Source organism: Tachysurus vachellii, chromosome 20 (genome assembly GCF_030014155.1).
Source record: "Tachysurus vachellii isolate PV-2020 chromosome 20, HZAU_Pvac_v1, whole genome shotgun sequence".
Classification (NCBI taxonomy): Eukaryota; Metazoa; Chordata; class Actinopteri; order Siluriformes; family Bagridae; genus Tachysurus; species Tachysurus vachellii.
In genome coordinates this window covers 1,650,565-1,672,765 of record NC_083479.1, presented here as the reverse complement: position 1 = coordinate 1,672,765, position 22,201 = coordinate 1,650,565, and the positions used below count along the sequence as shown (strand labels likewise).

General features: G+C 44.8%; 1 protein-coding gene across 1 annotated transcript in view; it reads right to left on the bottom strand.

Moving 5' to 3' along the window:
• Positions 1-505: 505 nt before the first annotated feature.
• The window catches only part of pcdh1a (protocadherin 1a), a 69,690-nt gene continuing 47,994 nt past the window's right edge, over positions 506-22,201 (bottom strand). Inside the window, exons 4-5 of the mRNA XM_060895221.1 lie at positions 19,529-19,748; positions 506-975 (exon numbers count right to left, since the gene is read on the bottom strand). Of these exons, the coding sequence (XP_060751204.1) occupies positions 620-975; positions 19,529-19,748 (576 nt within the window). The 3' untranslated portion in view covers positions 506-619. The remainder of the gene's footprint in view (positions 976-19,528; positions 19,749-22,201) is intronic.

Here is a 22,201-nt window from a genome sequence, read left to right as displayed (position 1 = left end):
AAATTCGGAATGTACCATTTTTTTTTCTTGTTCTTTTTTTTTTTTTTGTTGATCTCAGCTCAAGCTTCTCGTACTCATATATACACATCATAGAAATGTATTTACATGGCTGTACATGTACTAAGACCACTCCGTGGTGACTCCCCGATCCAGGAAGTGGCTCGGAGAGACTCGGAGGAGAAGAAGAAGAAGAAGAAGAAGAAGAAGAAGAAGAAGAAGAAAAAGCCGAGCGAGAGCTTCAGGCTTATGGCACTACAGCACAGGTCACACTGTTCGGAAAGATCCGGTAAACATTCCACAGGCTAGCGAAGCTAAAGTCACTCAGAAAGTCCCAGAGCGCTTTCATCACGGTTTATGGAGAAGAAGGAGAAGGAAGAGGAAGAGAAGGAGGAGGAAGAGGAGGAGGGGAGATGAGATAAAAAAAAAAAAAAAAAAAAAAAAAGCTCACGGTAATAAATAGATGAATTCATAGATGAATAAATAAATAGAAATATAAATAAACGCACAACTCTACCAGACTTTTTTTTTAAAGTTCACTAACAGCCCGAATTTATTTTACGATTCGAGTGATATTTTCGTTCCGTTCCTCAGTGCGGAGGTCAATCAGTCGCCGCTTCGTTTACAGGTATATTTCCCGTTTGGGGGCGTGGTTAGAGGTGGGACTGGTGGGCGGGAACTCGGAGGTGACGCTCAGAGGCACCTCCTCCATCGGGACGTGATTGTTGGGGGCGTGGTCACTGGGGGCGTAGACACTGCGCGAAGGTGGAAGGCGGGGCCGAGGCTCACCGTTGGCCAGTCGTCCCAGAGTCCCTCCTCTCTCCTGGTAAGGCACGAAGGTGGAGAGTTTGGGCAGCGTGCGCGTCTTGCGAGCAGGTGAAGGCTGACCCGGCATCCAGCAGGCGTCCGAGTGGCCGAGTTCGCTGCACTCCTGACTGCAGGTTCCCGTCATGGCCACGTCAGGAAGCGACCGAACATCTGCAGAGAAAAAAGAAAACCAAAATGATAAATGATAAAATATCAGTTTCCTTCAAACATCAAGTGAATTTCCAAACAAATGATTTATGAAGCTGTCGCAGCTGAAACGTCTGCCATGATGGAGAGATTTAAACATCCTCGTCACTCCATCACCCCGTATCTCCTCGTCTCTACACCTCACACATCTGTACGCTCAACATCACATCACATCCCACACACAACCCCCCCAACTGGCTTTCTGAATGCTGCCGTTTCCATTCAGACTCACGGATATGCAAATCCACAAATTTGCATAAAGGCGAGTGTGTGACAAGAGAGAGAGAGAGAGAGAGAGAGAGAGAGAGAGAGAGAGAGAGACAGAAAGAGAGAGACAGAGAAATAGAAAGAGAGAAAGACAGAGAGAGAGAGAGAGAGAGAGAGAGAGAGAGAGAGAGAGAGAGAGAGAGAGAGAGGGAGCGCTTTACCTGCAGCCACACACGCTGATTAGGGAGCGGTTGCTAGGCACTGTGGCGCGTGTGGTCGCTATGTGTGGTGGAGCGGTTGCTATGCATCGTGGTGGCGTGGTTGCTATGTGAGGAGGAACGGTTGCTATGCACTATGGCGGTGTTGCTATGGGGATCTCGCTGCAGGGGGCTTTGATCAGTAGGTGATGGAAGAGTGCAGGTGATTCCTGAACACGTGAGTGAGATACACAGTGAAGTTCTGGACACACACACACACACACATAAGAGTGCACTAAATGTTCACACACATACACACACACAAACACACATAAGAATGCACTAAATGTTCACACACATACACACACACACATAAGAGTGCACTAAATGTTCACACACACACACACACACACACACACAAACACACACACACATTAGAGTGCACTAAATGTTCACACACATACACACACACATAAGAGTGCACTAAATGTTCACACACATACACACACACATAAGAGTGCACTAAATGTTCACACACACACACACACACACACACACACACACACACACATTAGAGTGCACTAAATGTTCACACACATACACACACACATAAGAGTGCACTAAATATTCACACACACACACACACACACACATAAGAGTGCACTAAATGTTCACACACACAAACACACACACACACACCCACACACATTAGAGTGCACTAAATGTTCACACATATACACACACACACACACACAGCCGTATACACACAGATTACACACATTCAAACCTACATTCTCAGTCATAGTAACACAGACTATGCAGTTTCACACACACACACACAAACACACACACAGTAATTTGCACTTGTACACAATCTCACACACCTACTTGTAGAGACACTCAAACACACGCTAATACACTAATCTAGACACCACACACACTAGTACACAGTGTCACACAACACCCCCCACCCAGGGAGTAATTCGGTTACCCAGACACATATAGAACATATGAAGCCTCAAGGGCACACACACACACACACACACACACTCTGTACATACACTCTTGGGTACACGCCCACTCTCCGCTGCATGGCCACGCCCCCCTGTGTGGCCTATAAAGGCATCTGATTGGCCCTGGAGGCAGACTGGATGTTGGTGTATTGAGTGTCAGGGCTGAAATTAGCGTGCTCCTGATTGCACTCCATTTCCATCCCACTCTTCCTAATTAATTAAACACAGCCGAGAGCCGGTGACCTCATTCCAGTGAGTGGAGCCGCGAGCGCAACCATCTACTGTATCTACCGCTGTGTGTGTCCTCAAACAATCAAACTCTACTCAAACTCACACACACAAAGGAATGAAGAGCGCCGAAGCGTGATGTATTGCTCAACAACACGTGGTCTTCACGGCGTGTGTGTGTAGAGACGGTGCAGCGTGTTAAACGTGACACGGCTCCACACGTCCAGGCTTCGAGGTGCAGAGAAAGAAAGCTAAAGGAAAAGTTTGGTTTAAAGTTTACACAACATTCACCACGCGTTTGGTGTGTGATGTTCGTGCCTTTAGTTTTGCACCAGCATCGGTTTACACCAGCAAAAGTAAATATATTATTTAAAAAAAATGTAATAAATAAAAATTTTCCGTCAGCAGAAAAAAATAAACTCAATAAAAACTTTCACTCTGGCCTGAATTCTAAATTCGGAAATTGAGGCGTCCCACGAGTGTCTGCCGTCTTTCCCGTCGTCTTTTAAACGTCTTTGGCTGGGAGGGAAATCACCAAATTACTGTCAAAAAGAACGAATAATGCATAAGCTTAGAAAACATCCGTGAAGCTTTAACAGGGATTTAAAAAAATAAAATGGCCGACACTGGAGACGCCGTCCGTCCGTATCAATTAAACTTCACCCAGTGGACGATGAGGTGTTTTACGTGGCGTGTCGAATGAGATGTTACTACAGAAACACTAACATGGAATGAGCCTTGATGTAAACGTGTGATTTGAGCTACAATGTTAATGAATGATGCCTTGAGCAGTGTGTGTGTGTGTGTGTGTGTGTGTGTGGTGGAGGGAAAAGATGGAGGGACATTGTTTATATCGCTCGCAATTGTTTCATGATCGAATTGTAACACGAGTAAATCGGCTCATAGTCTCCTCCTGTCTCCTGGATATGTGCGTGTGTGTGTGTGTGTGTTGGTAATAAGAGTGTGTGTAACCACATGAGATGCAAAAATTGTGTGGATTGTGTGTGTGTACAAGACAGAGAGAAAGGGAGTGACTATAACTGTGTGTGAGTGAGAGAGAGCGAGAGAGAGAGAGAGAGAGAGAGAGAGAGAGAGAGAGAGAGAGAGAGAGAGAGAGAGAGAGGAAATGCCAGAGGCTCTAAGCAGTAGGTAATGGGATTTAGTGAGAAGGTGATTGCATTGGGGGAAGACAAAGGAGAAGAAGAAGAAGAAGAAGAAGAAGAAGAAGAAGAAGAAGAAGAAGAAGAAGAAGAAGAAAACAACGAAGAAGAAGCAGCCTTGGTTTTCTGAAAACAAGCAAGTTGCAAGTTGGAAAACTTCATCCCTTTCTCCAAGAGAGAAATAAAGAGGTAGAAAGTCAGAGAGGAAAAGGAGGAATGTGAACGACGAAGAAGGGAAAGGAACAGAAGAGGAGAGGGAGGGGGTGAGAGAGCGAGAGAGAGTGAGAGAGAGCGAGAGAGAGAAATTGAATTCTAACCAAAACTTTATTAAAACATATTTCTTAGCACCCAGCCAAAGCATTTCCATTATGATATGGTTAGTGAAGCATAGGGAGGGGGAAAATGAAAGGAGAGAGAGAGAGAGAGAGAGAGAGAGAGAGAGAGAGAGAGAGAGAGAGAGAGAGAGAGATTAGTGTTAAAGTGGGAAGAGAAGAAAAGAAATAAGATAAGGGAGATAGACAAGGACAACGAAAGAAAGATGATAAGAGGAGAGAAGAAAAGAAATAAGATAGCGAGGGAAAGATAGTCGAGGAGGGAAGAGAAACAGAATCAGAAGAAAAAAGAAGAGGAAATGAGAAGAAGTTAGAAATATTGGTGAATGAATACAGACACCAGAGAAACAGAGAGACAAGGCGAGAAATGAGCAAAACAAGAAAGAAGAAAAGGAAAACGAGTGTGAAGAATGTCAAAGAAATAAAAGCAAGTGATGTTAAAAAGAGGAACGGATAGACAGAGAAACGGAAGACAGGGAAAGAAGAATTGAATGAAGCAGTGAAAAGGAAAGACGAACTGACCGAGTGAGGAATGAATTAAAAAAGAAGAGAATAAGAAAAGTGAGTAGAGAGAATAGAGATGAGTAAAGGATAGAAAATAAAGAAAGGAAAAAGAAAAGGATGAGAGAAATACAGGGGAAAAAGAGGGAGACAGAAGAAGAGTGAGAACGGAAAGAAGGAGAAATAGAGAGAGAGGAAGATGAGGGAAAAAAATGAGTGTGACAGACAAAAGGTACAAAAGCAGTCTATAGACACACACACACACACACACACACACACACACACACACGTTGCGTGCAGCAGGTTTTGCAGTAGGCTTGCATCAGGCTCATGTGTTTGTGACAGGTTTGTTCTCCATCTGATCTTCTGCTCAGGGGCACAGGAGGGCCGCTCTGTTTGATTCCTCCCTCTATCTCTCGCTCTCTCTCTCTATCTATCTTTCTCTCTCCACCTGCTGAGAGCGAGTGCTCCACCGTGCTCTAATCAACTGGAAGTTACAGCCCAGTTGGAGTCTCGAATGAGGAGACATCTGTCTTGATCTGTGGTCATTCACGCTTTTAATCCGTTGTGCAAAGCGTTTTCCGAAATGAAACTGAACACGCGCTTTATTCCCTCCTCCAAACACTCCAGGCTCCCTGCTGCTCGCGCTAAAGACAATGCTGTCGGTATGGAGATAATGACACGAGGAAACCATCTTGTAGGAGAAGAATGACACAAGCTGTGTTTTTTCTTTCTTTCTGGCATGCTGGGGTTTGTTATCATATTCCAGCGCGGAGTCTAACAAGCTGACACCTCTGAGTACGTCATGTTCTCTGCCATTGAGAAAAAAAACCAGAAGAGAGAGAAAAGTCTGAGAGAAGAAGTAAGAGAAGCGACTGGTGCACATGTTGGACCAGATCCGGGTGCGACGACCTGCTTTATCTTTAGATTTATCTTTATCTTCAGTGTGCTGCTTTTAAACACGTGCTGAAATACTCGCCTGGCATTTAAAGCAGACAGGTGATTCCTCTACGGCAGGAAATTATAGCACGGCCCGAATGCGGACGCCGAAGATGGCCTCTTTGTGTAAAGTGGAGACACAAACAACAAGCTCTAATTTTCTCCACTGAGCCTCAGACACAAAAATAAAAGGTCTGTTTCGTGTTCTCATGAGTCGGGGGCCGGGATACCGAGGATCCGTGACCGATCGAGGTCGGGCCGAGTGGATGATGCCATAAAGCCTCCAAACTGGATAAAAATAAAATGAAAGAAAAGATAGGGCGTGGCACTGTAGCAGCAGGAATGGGATGTAGGGTTAGCGATGCGAGCTGATTAGCCTTACGGTGCTGCCAGCTTCTCGCGATGGCCTGCGACGCTAAGACTAGCGATCGTTTTCCTCTTGGCTGTGGAACGCAGGCTCTTGGCTAAGGGGAGGTGGCACTGTGTTGGCCTTTATTATGGAGATGGCTGGCAGGTCCACCCCGCTTTGGCACACTGTCATCTTGCTATTGGACTGTAGGGGAACAATTAAGGGGCTGGCACGCTGCTGGATGGCTATATCATCTGTGTATATTAATGAACAAGGTAGTGGCAGTCGAGCAAAGCATGAACAGTCGTAGCTCTGAGCGGTGTGTAAAATATGAATGTGTGTATCAAGCTGCAGCTTGAGTTGTTGGCTTGAGAGCGCGAGAGAGAGAGAGAAAGAAAGAGAGAGAGAGTCAGATTGCCCTGTTCCTCTGAGCCCTGCGGAATATAAGCGAAGTGCATGAGCATGTCAGTTCTGAGCAGCCCCAATCTCTCAAGTGGCAGCCATCATGGCAGGGCACCGCAGTACTTAGAGAGTGCTTGACTTGCTGTCTGCCTTTGTTCCTCTGCAGCGATGGAGGAAAATGCTCCAGGGTGTCTCCGTACCGACGCGGCACACGGGAGACCCAACTGGGGTGGAAAAAGAGATCGCGCCGGGAGACAGCAGGAACCCTGAAATGCCTGCCGTTTTACTCGCAATTAACAGCTAAGTCAGGATAACAGTATACAATTGCATTCGACATAAGGATGCCTAAGTACAGAACTGAGGGAAACATTATACACGATGACAGTGTCGGTGATGTGCTCTTGTACAAAGCTTTCCTTTCATCATTTGACATGTGGTTAGCTAGTTAGCCAGCGACACCTGCTACACATTTCTCTCCATTAGAACTTTGTTAGGAACATAATCATATCTTTTGTTTCTTATAAAGCCTAAACTAGATAACTAGCTCAACATATATTATTAGGCAGTTTGTAACTTGGATGGGACTCCGTGGGGCTTTTGTTTGCCTGACGAGTTTGCTAATTAATTAACGATCCGCTCACCTGTAAATAGACTCGTCATTTTTAAAGCACGGTCCTTCGGTGTCCACGATTGCCACTGTTGTTTCCGTTGACCAAATTTTCAACCGCTGCTCCACATCTTCTCAGAATACCCGTGCTACTGTGTATCTTTTCTCTTTATTTACTCCCATATATAAACACCTAGTGTTTTGTCTGAAGGCTCAATGTTTCACACATAGAGAACGAACATCGAATTGACTTTATGATTCCTGGGACTGTCTAATTAACCCATTCTTTCACGTCTTCTGTTGCAGCAATCCACCGCTCAGGGCTGCACCTGATGGAGACACATTATTCTCCTGACCTCATTACGGAGTCGTACTGTCTCAAGCCGCTCGCTCGCCCGCTCTATAAAACACCGGCTCAGAAAAACACACGGCATCAGCCAAGGTTCTCCCCTGGCGATAGCCTAAAGTATGCTATATAATACTCGCATTAATCTGAGAACAACAGCTCTGTTACTTCATACCGGAGAGGATATAAGGAAAAGTAACCCGATCCATATTAAGAGTGCAATATATTGGAAAGTTGATGCTATGCATGGTCGAGGCTTGTATTATACCATCTATCTGTGCATAATTACAGGAAAGTGCACAAACTCTACATTACTTTAGAAGCTACTATAACCGACACATGGGACTGGTGTCCTGATGCAGCTCACATTTTAGTAATTTACTAACAATTCCAGGCTTTATTTTTATTAACAAGCAAATGCTAACCAACCCGATTGATAGGGAAAGAGTGATTCTGATTTTACGAATAATGACTCAATATTAAATAGTCTTCCATCCTATGGCCGGTGTTGTGTGTAGTCTCAGCGGATAAGGCTCTGGGTTACGGATCAGAACGTTGACCACCAAGCTGCCCCTTAAGCAAGGCCCTGAATCCTCTCTACTGTATCATGCTGTATCATCTCTGACCTATGCAAAGAAAAATCTTTCACAGTGCCGTAATGTAGATGTGACAAATAAAGGTTACTACTTTTTTTATCTGAGCACCTCAGATATCTCCATTCTTGCCCTACTTTTGAAACCAGCTTGGAATCAGATGATGCCATACCCATTGATGAGAATCCAAAGATCAGAATTTACGTGTCTGGCTTCCAATCACACGTCTGTCTCTTTACGTAGTAATCATTAGTTGCCTTTCATCATTTTATAGCTGGTGGTTTATAAAGGTACACTGCCTGGCACCTTCAAAAATACATCTTTGAAAACTTGTAAAACTTGTGTGGGTCAGTCATGTATTTCAATGCTGTCCCATGTGTACTCGAATTCTCTCTAAAATGCCAAACGAGCCTTGCCCGACAGTCTGATGTAACTTCTGGAAAACGGGATGTTATTTGGAGGGCGCCGACCGTAGGGAGCATGAAAGTGCTCCGAGCGTGTGCTCCTGCTATCTAACATGATAAGGACGTAATCAGTGTCATCATGTTGTCGGCCTAGCGCAGGCGCCACTGCTGCTGCTTCTGCTGACGCTAACGTGCTGTAAAGCAGATAATCATCGGATTTTTATCAGCAAATGGCCAGGAGAGGTGCACATGGATTCCCTGTCCTAACAGAGAAGATAGACAGGAATATGAGCAGAATTAGTTAAGAATGATGCAGCATGATGAGGGCACGGCATGAAGGGGTCAAATGAAAGGTAGAAGTCCCCTTCTGTTGCTCAAGGATCACATTCACATTCTACCCATTAATATGCGTCCAAAAACTAAATAAAAGGCTTCCTTGATGCTGGAGCGAGTACCGGGGACAGAAATTGTAATTCCGCTGCCGTCCTCTCTGCGAACTCGGTATTAAAGACAATTACCAACAAAGCAGGAAAAGAAACCTAACCCTGACACAATGAAGCCCTAAACAATGATGCCAGATTAGTGGTGGAAACCTGTCTCAAGGCTCTCCCCCCTATTGTCTGACCAAAAATCCCTTGCAGCCCAAATGCTCCATTTGCTGGGGGTGGAAAGAGAAGAAGCCAGCTTCTTGTGGGCTCTCGCCCGAGGTGACAGGAGCTCAGGAGAGGCTGGCTCGGCCATCACAATCAATTCTACTAACAGGCAGGGGCTCTGATGAGGCCCGGCGCCATCTGTGTGAGCAGAGCCGTGTCCCGCGTCGCCACGCCACGCTGGCACCCGGGCATACACCCAAGCTGGCAGCCGCAAGACAAACAAGCCCCCTCAGACTCGCGCTCTGTTTCTCAGTCTGTCTCGCTCACTTTTTTCCACACTAACACTCCTGCAGAAAGACTAGTGAGATAAGGGAGGAATGAAGATTAAACATATAATGGAAACATGATGGAGCGTTCAGAAATTACAAGTGAGAGATGATGAAATGTTTTCTGAGGAGCCGTTACTCTGTTAAGAGCCTTGGGGCTTGACTGAAACGGCGTCGCGAAGGGTGAAAGAATCACATCGCCTCGCTCAGACCTCCTCATCTTTATGCAAATACTGTGTAAAGTCCATTTTATCTCCATCCCTCTCTGTGCTGTCCATATGTGACGAGGCGCCTTCGCTGGCTTCAAAGAGAAGTCGTGTTGCGGAGAGTGAGTGCACGTGTAAACACGTCCATCTGGGGCTCGACTCTCCCTGCTGCACAGAGTACACAGGCCGAGGTCATGGACAGCCAGCAAAGTAAACTCGGAGTTAAATCCGCCATGGTGATACAGGTACTAACACAGCTCGGGGAAGAGACTTAACACACTTTGTTTCTGCAGTTGAATTACATAAAAAAAATTTTTAAATACTGTCACAAAGCAGCTTTACAAAAATAAGTTCTAAATGTCTTTATGTCTGTCAGGCAGGAAGGTAAAGGCAAACCCTTTTCCCCAGTACACTGGAGGTCCAGTACAACGACAGGACGCGAATGGGACATTCTCAACCAGTATAAACGAACGGATGATTTTTTGCCGGTGATTCTGAAATAAAACGAGTCCTGACTTTCTGCGTGAGACGTTTTTACCTCTGTTTGAATAACCTTACAGAGATTTTTAGTGGTTGAAAATAACGTATTCAAATTTATCTCATGCTCATGAACAAGCACTTGGGGCATCTCAGAGAGCAGAAATGGGTTTGATATCACCATTTCCTTTAAACATACAACCATTTGTGTGGAAATAAAAACAAAAAAAATAACAAAACATTATTGTTTGCATGAAACTTGTCTATGAATATATCACACCAGTATTCTAGAGAAAAAACAGGAATACTTATGAAGCACCACTGTGGCGTGAGACGTGACGAAGACGTTCACTGATCGACATTGTGGCCTCTGATGAAAAGAGACTTTATTCTGTTGTTTTCTGATATCATGAAAGATCTAAATGAGGAGAAACTCTGGGATGCTGTGGCTATTCTTCTAGCTGCTCGTTTGGAAAGCTGCTGCCTTCCAGTGCATCCGGAGACATAGACATAGGGGTGTGACTTTTTTACACAACAACAGACAAGACTCACTCACTCACTCACTCATCTTCTACCACTTATCCGAACTACCTCGGGTCACAGGGAGCCTGTGCCTATCTCAGGCGTCATCGGGCATCAAGGCAGGATACACCCTGGACGAAGTGCCAACCCATCACAGGGCACACACACACACACACACTCATTCACTCACGCACTCACACACTGCGGACAATTTTCCAGAGATGCCAATCAACCTACCATGCACGTCTTTGGACCGGGGGAGGAAACCGGAGTACCCGGAGGAAACCCCCGAGGCACGGGGAGAACATGCAAACTCCACACACACAAGGTGGAGGCGGGAATCGAACCCCCAACCCTGGAGGTGTGAGGGGAACATCACAGACGAGCTGAAGTCGGTAATTAGTTACGTACAGTACAACATGACGTGTCCTGATAAAATATCACCTGAGAAAATGAATCCCGTCTGTGCCGCATGGGTCAGTAGTTCCTGCTTGATGCGGCTGAAAAGATTTCGGCAAACAAGAATAAACTTCAAAGCGACTTCAGACCGGATTCTCTTACAAGTGCAAGCCTTTTTGCGAAGATGTAACTGTCAGCACAGTCATGTTTGCTCGTGAATTCTTTACTTGATGTTTTATTTAAGTCGTGTTTAACTTTTCTCTTTGTTTCTGACCCATTATTTTTTTTCTTGGAAATGATAGAATGAAATTATGATTCATTTAATTCCTGCCATCATAATCAGGAGGTTATAATCCTAGACAATGCACGCCATGAGAAATGTAAAAATCTCATCATGTACATTACTCTTTGCACCGCAGACTCATCTTCGGTTATTCTTCTGCACTCGCGTTTAGTGAAGTTTTTTTTTTTTGTTGAGAAGACTATTGCAGCAGACGAACACACGTGGGAGCAGACAGTCTTTGTAAAACTGTAATGTTCCATAAAAACACGCGTCGTCGCACTTTCATAAATCACAACTAGCAGCTCTAATTACTGTCAAGCAGCCTCTTGTAGAAAAAAAGTGACTCATCAGTACAGATACTTCGTTCCTTCTTCTTCTGCAGAAAGACAAAGAGAAGGAAGGAGTGCGTTGGAAGGTAATAATGTGAAAACGAGCGTTTTTAATGCGTGTCGCTGTACGCTCGCCGTCACTCAGACGACAGAAGACAGACGGCGGTACTGCTCGGTACACCTGGCTCACCCAATCAAACGTGTCCAATTAGTTGCCACGGTGGCCGTGTTCACGTGAGATAATTGGCACCCTTCAAAACCAAGTCGAGGAAAAAAAACAAAAAAACAAAAACGCTTTCGTTACATTTGTTTGCAGCTTTTAAGAGAATCTTTCAGGCAAAAAAAATAAAAAGGTACGATAAAACATTTCCCTATAAGTCAGCCATGAAAGGTTTTGTGCTACGAGACGTGACGTGAACACGGCGTTTAGTATCATGTGATTAAGACCAGCATGAGTAAGTCACTGAGACCAGTGGGCCTATGGACGAAAAAAAATTTTGGTTTGGGTGACAGATTTTAAAAAAAAGTGCACTTTAGAATATTCTCGTGGCATGACAGACTTATTTCATTATTCCACAGCCTTCTCCAGTTGAATCTGATTGGTTAGAAGGTGTTGATTCGTTTTCCATAACAGTGGCTCTGATAGCTTTATATACATTAATGCACTCATTTTAGTATGACAGCGTTTCCATAGAGATGAATCATTCATATGTAAGGTAAGGTTGGTGCTCCGTATAAACGAAAAAAATTACACACAAACATACACACACTTTTTGAATGTATCTGATTAACTGCAAAGACACTCATCAGATGTTTATCTCGCTGTTCAAATCAAACCCAACACGACTCTACGAACGATCGTTATGTTGACGACGGAATCGAACGTGACCTCAAATTATCCCAGAGCTGTGACATTTGTGATCGTCGGCGTAAACGTGGCTGTTTCAGATTGCATAACTGATATCTTTTTAATCCTTGTCTGAAATATGATTCGCTAACTCGGGGCTGGTTTGTGTTAGAAAAATAAAACTTAACCTCCCGTTTTACAGACGTAATCTCACGGAGAAAGGCTCTAGGACGTTTAGCGTGGTGTTAGATTTCATTAGCAAATCATTAAAGAGTGATTAAAGAACGATCGCGGCCAACGCTGGCACAGAATAATGTGTTTGCAGCGTTGCGCTGGGGCACGAGCGCGGGCAAAAAAACGAACGGGAGAGGAGAAGTGAGACAGCCTGGCAAAGGGGAGGAGGAGGAGGAGAAATAGCAGAGCTAATGCATGAGCCCTAATAGAGACCTGCAAAAATCAATAGTGACAGATCGTGTTACATGAGAATCAAATAGAGTAGTGTGGAGATCAGCGAGCCTGCTTTAGACAACGCTTTGGAGGAAACAGCTTGGGTGAGGGAGTGTAGGGGAGAGAGAGAGGGAGAGAGAGAGAGAGAGAGAGAGAGAGAGAGAGAGAGAGAGAGAGAGAGAGAGAGAGAGAATATTACAGAGAGAGAGAAGAGAGAGAGAGAGAGAGAATATTACAGAGAAAGAACATTACAGAGAGAGAGAGAGAGAGAGAGAGAGAGCGATAGAGAGAGAGAATATTACAGAGAGAGAGAGAGAGAGAGAGAGAGAGAGAATATTATAGAGAAAGAACATTACAGAGAGAGAGAGAGAGCGATAGAGAGAGAGAATATTATAGAGAGAGAGAATATTACAGAGAGTGAGGCAGAGAGAGAGAGAGAGAGAGAGAATATTACAGAGAGAGAGAGAGAGAGAGAGAGAGAGAGAGAGAGAGAGAGAGGGATTGAGCAAGACAGAGATAATGAGGAAGAGGAAGGAAAGAGATGTAGAAAACAAAATAAGGCGAAAGATAAGCACTGAGACGTATAGAGTGAAAGAAGGGCAGAGCAGGGGAGAGTAAAGAGGAAGAAATGTTTGTGAGACATTAAGACACAGAGATGGACAGGTAGATGGAACGAAAAAAGAGAAAAGAATCGGAAAGATATAATGGAGGAAATGGCAAACGGAGAGAGAGAATAAGAGAAAGAGAAGGATGGAGATGAGGAGAGATGTGTGAAAGAATGAGAAACAATCAGAAATGGAGAGAGAATCGTGTCAAAAGGATGGGTGGGGTGGAGGTGAGGGGGAGAGAGTATGAATGCTGAACAGATTGAAAATGAGCGACGTTGAGAAACAGAGAGATTTCCTGCGTGTGAGACACCACCCCCTCATTCACCCCCTCCACCCGAATCCCCCCGGCTCGCCACAGTACGCCGTCGTACATCAACCTGATCCGGGATCAAAGGGCGATCACGCCGCTACTATGGAAACAGCCTGCGAGGCTTATCTGTGATGTTTCTGCACGTCGGATCGTGTCGCCTGTTTGGATGCAGTAACCTCAGCATGGCCGTGGGGTAAACACTGCTGTGGCACGGAGCGTGCGGCTTTGACACTATCGCTCAGCGAGGCCGAGCGCTTCGACACACACCCAGGGCACGGAATACACACTGCACCGTAGAGACCTGAGCTACCTGAGCAACCAAGCTGAATAAGCTGGGAGCCTTCGCCATTTTACTTGTGTTCTTGCTGAGAAGCTTCTGGAACTCCTCCTTCTTCTTCTTCTGACTCCAAATCAGAGGATTTTCTTTAAAGTTACTCTTCTTTGAATCGTTTTATGCCCCATATGGGACTTTGCATTAGAATTCAAAACTAAACTTCATAAATTTTTATTTTTTGGTTCAGGATAAAAAAAACAAAAACCGGTCGTTCCTAGAAACAATCATCCCCGCGGAATCCTGAGGAACCCTCGACGACGTCTCGCGTTAAATCGTTTCCAAAGTTTCCGAACGCAAACGAGGCGATTTCCCTGCCTTTGTTCTTTTTGCGGTCTTACAGTAATGCCAGAGGCAGCTTGTTGCTTGTGGTTCTGTCCAAGTGAGTAGAATGCTGTGAAATGAAATCCCATAATATCAGTGTTGCTCTGTTGAACCAGGTCATTAACCTTCAGCTGCTCAGCTTTCTGCTTGGATTGTATTTCTCTCCATTTGTAGCTCGTAAAAAATAAATAAATAAATAAATAAAAAATCCTACGGATATATAAACGAGTAAGATGGTATTGGCATTGGAAATATGACTAATTGGTTTAGTCCAAATCGATGTAGAACTTTGACCTAAATTATTTTCGTTGCCAGTTCCAGCTTGTTTAAAACAGTGTTGTAAAAAACAAAACAAACAAACAAATAAATAAATAAATAAAAATAAGGAAAGTGCTTGTGTAATTAGCAGCTGTCTGTCATACACCACTTTCCCCAAATGCTTTTGTAGCTACGATGCCAAATAAATCAATTGAAGCTTGTTACCATTTTTCTTTTAAAACCCCATTGATCAAACGTCATTGATTTGTTGTTTCGGTCCTATATACAGTATGTGGCTGTATAATTGCTTACGGCAGAATGGACCAGTTCTTGCTGGGGAGAACTTTCCAGCTGGGTTTAATTCCAACCGCAGTCTTTAATCCAACTAATCGATGGTCCTCGGCATCTTCTGGAAATCCGGAGCCGAACGAATCGGAGCCGAAACGTCGCGTGTACGGTATGTGATGTTGTGCCGATATTATCGACGGTTTATCGAGACGAGGACCGAATGGTCTACAGGATTAAACTGCTATAGAGTTACGTTCTACATGCTTCCATCATGTTCGAGTCTGGAATCTACTTACATCAAACTGGAAAGCGTTCGTACAGGATATTAGCTTAGCTGTCAAGAGCGGTGAGTGAACTTTATGATGGATGGAGTCCATTTAGCAGCTAATGAATTCCTTTAGTCCAACAACATGCCAACAGACTCGATACCTGTTTACAAATCATGTTAATGTTATGCCCCAGTGCAGGCCTGGATTCCTGGCAGATTAAACTGCTATTGATGGGGCGTACCTGAGTGAGGTGGACAAACTAGTAGCCTGGGCGTTTGCACAGATTTCATGTCTGAAGAAGTTTAAAAAAAATAAAAATAAAAAAATCCATATTGACTTATACAAAAGTTTTACTCTGGAATATTTCCACTTTCTATGTTACTTGCTTCACAGTGATTCTCTATGAAGTGCTTCCAAGTCTCACCACCTGCTGCAGTCCACGCATAAGACACAAGCTGTGAGCAAAAGTCGCTGCTCCTGGGAATCTGAAGCACCCGGTTTAGATAGCTTGGGCACTTTATATAAGAAGTCACAGCAGGGATGTATCAGTCACGTCCCACTGGTTAGAGCCTCACTGGACAATTCCAGTGTATCACAGCTGTCTTGGGAATCTCTGATGATCCCCAGAGGAGCAGAGGATAGAGGAGTCTGAGGTGACCTTGTTCCTGAGCCTGTTGCCACCACGACCCCAAGCAGAAGAAGGAAAAGCAGACGGGAATGAATGGATAAGAAAAGGGGATGAAAGAGGAGCTTCCTAAAATCAGGAACATGCAGGATTGTGGGAAATAAAATTAAGTACAAAGCTGTAATGTTCAATCCGCTGCTTGCGTTATGCTGTTACCATGTTGACAGGAAACAGGAAGAAGACGTTAGCAAGATTCAAATAATAGCGTCACGTGGTACGGGAGGAGAGAAGATACACAATCACATCTTTACCCGTCGGTCAAATGTGACTATAGTGTGTTAACTAGTTAACTAGCAGTCTGTACATTTTTATCACATTAGCTTTTACATTTTGTCTTCATCACTCGGGTTGCTTGGCAACCCAAATATTCGACTGGGAAGCACACAAGGGCTTTTAATGTATTATTTGCCCCGCCCAGAACTCAGCAATGTTCAACAGCAAAAATCTGCTATTTCACACGTCAAAAAGGATGAATAAAAAACAAACAAACAAACAAACAAACAAAACCTGCTCATCCTTTGTGTTGAAGGTGTCAAAGGTCAGAGCGCATCACAAATCAGTGCCGCTGTTTGTACCATGGGACCTTTTGGTGTCATATAATATTTTCATCCTTCTTTTAACACAGCGACTCAACCCCTCCCCTTGCACCCACGGCTCCGCACGTGTCAATCATCTGCACGGCCAGCAGCAATAAAGGCTCTGCCGGTGCCGCCTGTCACGCTGCCACTCACACACAACCTCCAACAAATAAACAGGTGGAGGGAGATCAGGGTAGCGGTGACGGCCGGGGTGACGGAGAGGGTTCTCTGTGTTCTATATTTCCGCGTGTCTTGTCGGCCAGGGCTTCCTCTGGCTCCCTGAGGTGAGAGTAATGTTTTAATTAGGTCTACCTTTTCCTAATCTAGCCGGCGTACGTGCTCTGCCACCGGCGGGAGCTCTGCCACGCTGTCAGCGTCACTCACTTTGAGTTTCGGCTCTGTCAGAATCAAAGATGCCGACATGACTGCTGCTTTTTTTTTCTCTCTGTCATAAACTGCCGAAGGAAGGAAGCACCAGCACCAGCATCTCAATGCCACTTACAAAACAGCCAGCTGTAACCTTCATGTTTTGTTTATTTCTATAACACCAGACTAAATTTTATAGTATATTACATTTCACGTGTGGAGGTCTGGGAAATGCCTTGTTTAATATAAACACCAGGTATGAACTGAAACTTCTCTTTAAAATCAGTCTCAATCTGAGCAACCTGAAAAAAAGGAGACGTTTTAAATGCCTGCGAAGGTTTAACTGCAATGATGCTGAAAGGCACTACGTCAAAAGCCCTATTCAGACAGGATTAGTTTTACGTGAGGACGTGGAGTAATGCAATTTTACCTCAGGACGTCTGTAATATAAATTGGCCAATTCGCACGGGACAAGACACCTCAGTAAAACTAGCAGAAGTAGGAGGGGTAACTCGCTTTACGTACCACAGTAACCTCCTTGTCGTCATGTGCGTATGACGTTGCTTCCTGTTATCACGTGTGCAAACAGACAACATGGCGCCTCCATGCTTGCAAAACTACTTTTAAACAGGAAATGACGGAGTTTTACCGTACATATTTACAGCGGGTCTATTCGGACGGGATTAGTATTACCTGAGGTCATTTTTCCGGACCTTCTTACAGAAGATAAAAGTCGCCGTAATCTTTACTGACATTGTCCGTAATGATTACCGAGATGGCACATTCGGACGGGACTAAAATCACCGACAAGCTCTGGTAATAATTACTTTACCCCCACGTCCCCACGTAAAACTAATCCCGTCCGAATTGGGCTTAAAACAGGAAACGGAAAAAGAGTGCGACGCTAATTCTATGTTAACGACGTGAACCGAGTTCTCGCTTTGATTAAAGGAGAAGCAGCAGCTACCTCGTTCCTGTCGATCTATGTCTCATAACCTGAGCTACAAGTCATGAAGAGCATCAACAAGGAAAATCGTAAGGTTTAATGTTTTATGTTTCTGAGCTCTTTAACGTGGGACAAGATGAAAGAAAAATGAATAAAACATCAGACGTGCCATGAAATAACATTTTGCGTGTGTGTGTGTGTGTGTGTGTGTTGGTCATGTCAGCGGGAGGCCACGTTCTACAGAGCATGTTGAATAAAACACGACGTGTAAGGAACAGTCCACGTTTTTGAAGCTGAGCGCTCGCTAATTCGGCCTAGAAACAGTACTGAAATGATTAAACTCAGCCATGCTAATGGAGGGTAACCCTAAAGCGTGCAAAACATAAACGGTATTAGAAAGAAAGAGCAGCTGCGGTAATGGAGATGAAATTGTACAGACGAGAATTTAGGGAATATATTTAGCGTGGAAGCGGCTGTCAGGACAATTTTTCCGAGGAGACGGACTGGAAAAAATTGCACTTTGTTAAAGACAAGAACTCAGGAGGCTCCTGCAGAAGTTCTGCGGCTTTCTGGTGTTAGCAGACGCTCGTTAGCATGCGTGTATGACACATAAATGAAAGTAAAAAGAAAAACACACTTTGTTGAGCGGGCGGTCGGCCTTGTAACACAAAACAAGTGTTAGTGTGGGCAGAAGGCTGATGACTGGATGCTCACACTGCAGCGTTATCTGCAGTCCAAAAGCTCCATTAGCCGGGGGTTTTAATTAGCGTGTTTCTGTGAGGGAGCCATTAAGATGGATTTGGAGCGGTGATGGAGCGCCTACTGATGGAGAGCGCATGGACTGCGGCTAACACCTGGCACACACACACACACACACACACACAGAGCCGCGCGAGAGGACCCGCTACTGCAGTGATGCTGACACCGTGTTCATACAGGGAAGTGTGACATAAGAGGGAAAACTCATCACCTTCATCACACGAGCAGCTCGAGCAGAACAATGTGGTGAAAAACAACAAAAAGAAAAGTCGATGTTGTAGAGAGAAGAAGAAACTCACACAACCATGAAGCTTCTTCATTAAAATCTGCATGCGCTGTTCTTATCTATCTATCTATCTATCTATCTATCTATCTATCTATCTATCTATCTATCTATCTATCTATCTATCTATCTATCTATCTATCTATCCTGTCTGTCAGTCTGTCTAACTATCTATCTGCATCCTGTCTGCCTATCTATCTATTTGTCCATTTATTGATCAATCTGATGTATCCTACGTATCTGTCTGTTTAATCAGTGTCTATGGCTTCTCTCTCTCTCTTTCTCTCTCTCTCCCTCTCTGTCTCTCTCCCTCTGTCTCTCTCTCTCGCTCTCTCTCTGTCTCTCTCTCTCTCCCTCTCTCTCTGTCTCTCCCTCTCTCTCTGTCTCTCTCTCCCTCTGTCTCTCTCTCTCCCTCTCTTTCGCTCTCTCTCTGTCTCTCTCTCCCTCCCTCTCTCTCTGTCTCTCTCTCCCTCTGTCTCTCTCTCTCGCTCTCTCTCTGTCTCTCCCTCTCTCTCTCTCCCTCTCTCTGTCTCTCTCTCTCTCTGTCTGTGTTTACTTGTCTGTATCTGTGAATCCATCCACTCCTCTATCTTTCTTTCTGTCTGTCTATCCATCTAATAATAATACGCCGTATGGAGAATAAATATGATGCAGAAGCACAGTCAGATGAAATGAGACACAATTTCTTCAGCAGCTGGAAAATAAGCAGAGCTGCAGCTCAACCCGGTCTCTAAAGAAATCCCTCTCACAGAACAATAAAGTATATACACGTCTGTGTGACTCTCTTTTTCTATCTATCTCTCACCGTTTTCAGGGTGCTCCATCTCTCCGATGCTGCCGTCGGGCGTGGTTCTCTCGTAGTGTTCCTCGGGCAGTGCCAGCGGGCCGAGGCGTGGCCCTGACGAGCTCTTGCTGCTGGGTGTCTCCGACTCCTCCAGGCCGCTGTCGTAGTAGCTCTGCTGGGACGAGTCCTGAGCGTCCTGGACTGGATTGGCGGTGGAGAACGTCACTCTGCGGTGCGGCAGCTGTGGAGCGAGAGAAGAACGGGGTGTCAGGTCACAACACGCTAATTACGTTCTGATACTAACTTCCCGGCTCCTAACTAGGCTAATTGATCACCAAATTTGTAATATCACACTCGGAGAGACACAGGCTTTTTTCAGCCGCACAAATGTTCCGAGGGGTAACTAATGAGGAAATGTTTCCTTCCCCTGTTAGCCAAGGGTACTACTGACACACAGCTCACAGAGGCTCGGCACTGTGAAAAATCCCTAATTAAATTCATTGATATTAGTGTGAAGATGACCTCCGTCTTTCAATGAGACAGAAAGAAATAAACACACACACACACACACACACACACACACACACATCAACAAGAAGCTCATAAAACAGTGGAAATCACTGATCCTGTAGAAAAACTCTTTTCCTCATGCTGCATTAGTTCCCATTACGCTGAGAGTAGGTGGGGATCAATAACACAAAAACACACACACACACACACACACACACACACACACAAACAAACATTCATTTCAGAGCAAGAATCAGAGCAAAGCAGGAATCAGAGCCATTAAGATGGCCATATAAAAGCTCCATTAATGGAGCCATTTAAAACATATAGGAGTGCCATTACCGGCATGTTCTTCATCAGCTTCAACTCAAAGCTGGTGTGTGTGTGTGTGTGTGTGTTTATCCTAACACAGGATACCATCAGCTTCCTTCTGCTTCCTCCTCCTCCTCCATCACCCCAGGGTGCTTATTTATTTATCTGATCATTTATTTATCTGTTTGTCTGCTCGTTTTCCTCAGTTCCCGCCTTCTCTTCCCGCTTTCCCTCCCTAATGTGTTCATATTAAATGTGCTGGTGCACTCACACACGTATCTCTACCACACACTCGCACGTATCAGTCATCGGCTTGCTCACCGTGCTCTCCCTCCGGCTCTCCGTCGCACGGCTCGAGTAGCATCGCGACTCGCAGGAGAGCATTTTGCTTGCGAGGTAATTATATCAGCTTCCTGAGGAAACGCAAATATGGTGGTGCAGAAATGAACGCTTTCAGTCTGTCACCTTCTGCGCAACATGTGTCTGTATCAGAAATCCACGGTGTGTGTACAAGTTTGAATTACAAAGTCTGAGCAATTTCCTCGCTCGGCTCCCGTGCACGTTGGCAGCTGATTAACCCGTCTCTTTTCTCCCTTCTATTTTCATTCAGAGGAACATGAGCTTTCTGTCTGGACTTATTTGAACATTCTCTTTAACAGTAACTAAATTCTACATTTGATATCAGTAATGTTCCGAAAATTTTCATTTTAAGTTAGTGATAAGTGACGTGACATACGGCTAAGTACGGTGACCCATACTCGGAATTCGTTCTCTGCATTTAACCCATCCAAAGTGCACACACACAGCAGTGAACACACACACACACACCGTGAACACACACCCGGAGCAGTGGGCAGCCGTTTATGCTGCGGCGCCCGAGGAGCAGTTGGGGGGGGGTTCGGTGCCTTGCTCAAGGGCACCTCAGTCGTGGTATTGCCGGCCCTCGACTTGAACCCACAACCTTAGGGTTTAGGGGTCAAACTCTCTAACCATTAGGCCACGACTTTGTATGTTAGGAACATACTACAACCAGCAAATTTACACGTCTGAGGGTCTGGTCTCAGGCTTGACACGGACCTGTCCGGGTTTGGTGTTGGCCTTGTCTCGGCTTCACATCCTGTCTTTACTCAAACTCCGTCTGCTCTGGTCTTGGTCTTGACTCGGTCTTAGTTGATGTGGTCTTGAACCCAACACCAGTAAACAAAAGCTAGGAATCTAAACGAACGATCCGTCAACATGTTTTACCATGTTACCATGAGTATCAACAAACAGCAGTGAACAAAACCAGACCAAAGCTACGCTACATACATTGAAAATAACTATAACAACCTCAGGCATCTTTTTTTTTCGGACTGCATGAACCCAATTGTGACTCCTTTCACTGAAAGACTTCTTGTTTTTTAACAACGGTCAATGGAATTGGACAGAACACTAAACCCACACGGAATTCACAGTTTTTTTTCCTACCTTTCCTCCTTTTATAGATAAGGACTGCAGCTGCTCATTAAGTAGCCAGTATTACACCGTTGCTTAAAAAAGTCAATAAGATGAAATCCACCAGCGCTGCTCTTGATCTACCTTCAGTCAGCACACTCCATTGTTTTAAAAATGATAAATAAGTTATCCTCCTCTGGGGTCGCCCGATGGTTTTTTAAGTTGGCGGCTGTGAGACCAAATTATCGACCGCTCTCTACGCTCCATGTTTCTCTGAAGTCTTTGAGACAGTTGTTGCTGTACGATTCCGAAAATATTTGAGTTAAAAGGCCTGTGTGAAGTGTTTCTAATCTGAATCTGGAGCATTTCACAGTACTGCATTTGTCAGGGGTGTTAATGACCTCCTGTGTGGAGCCGACTCCAGATCTTCGAGTCGTG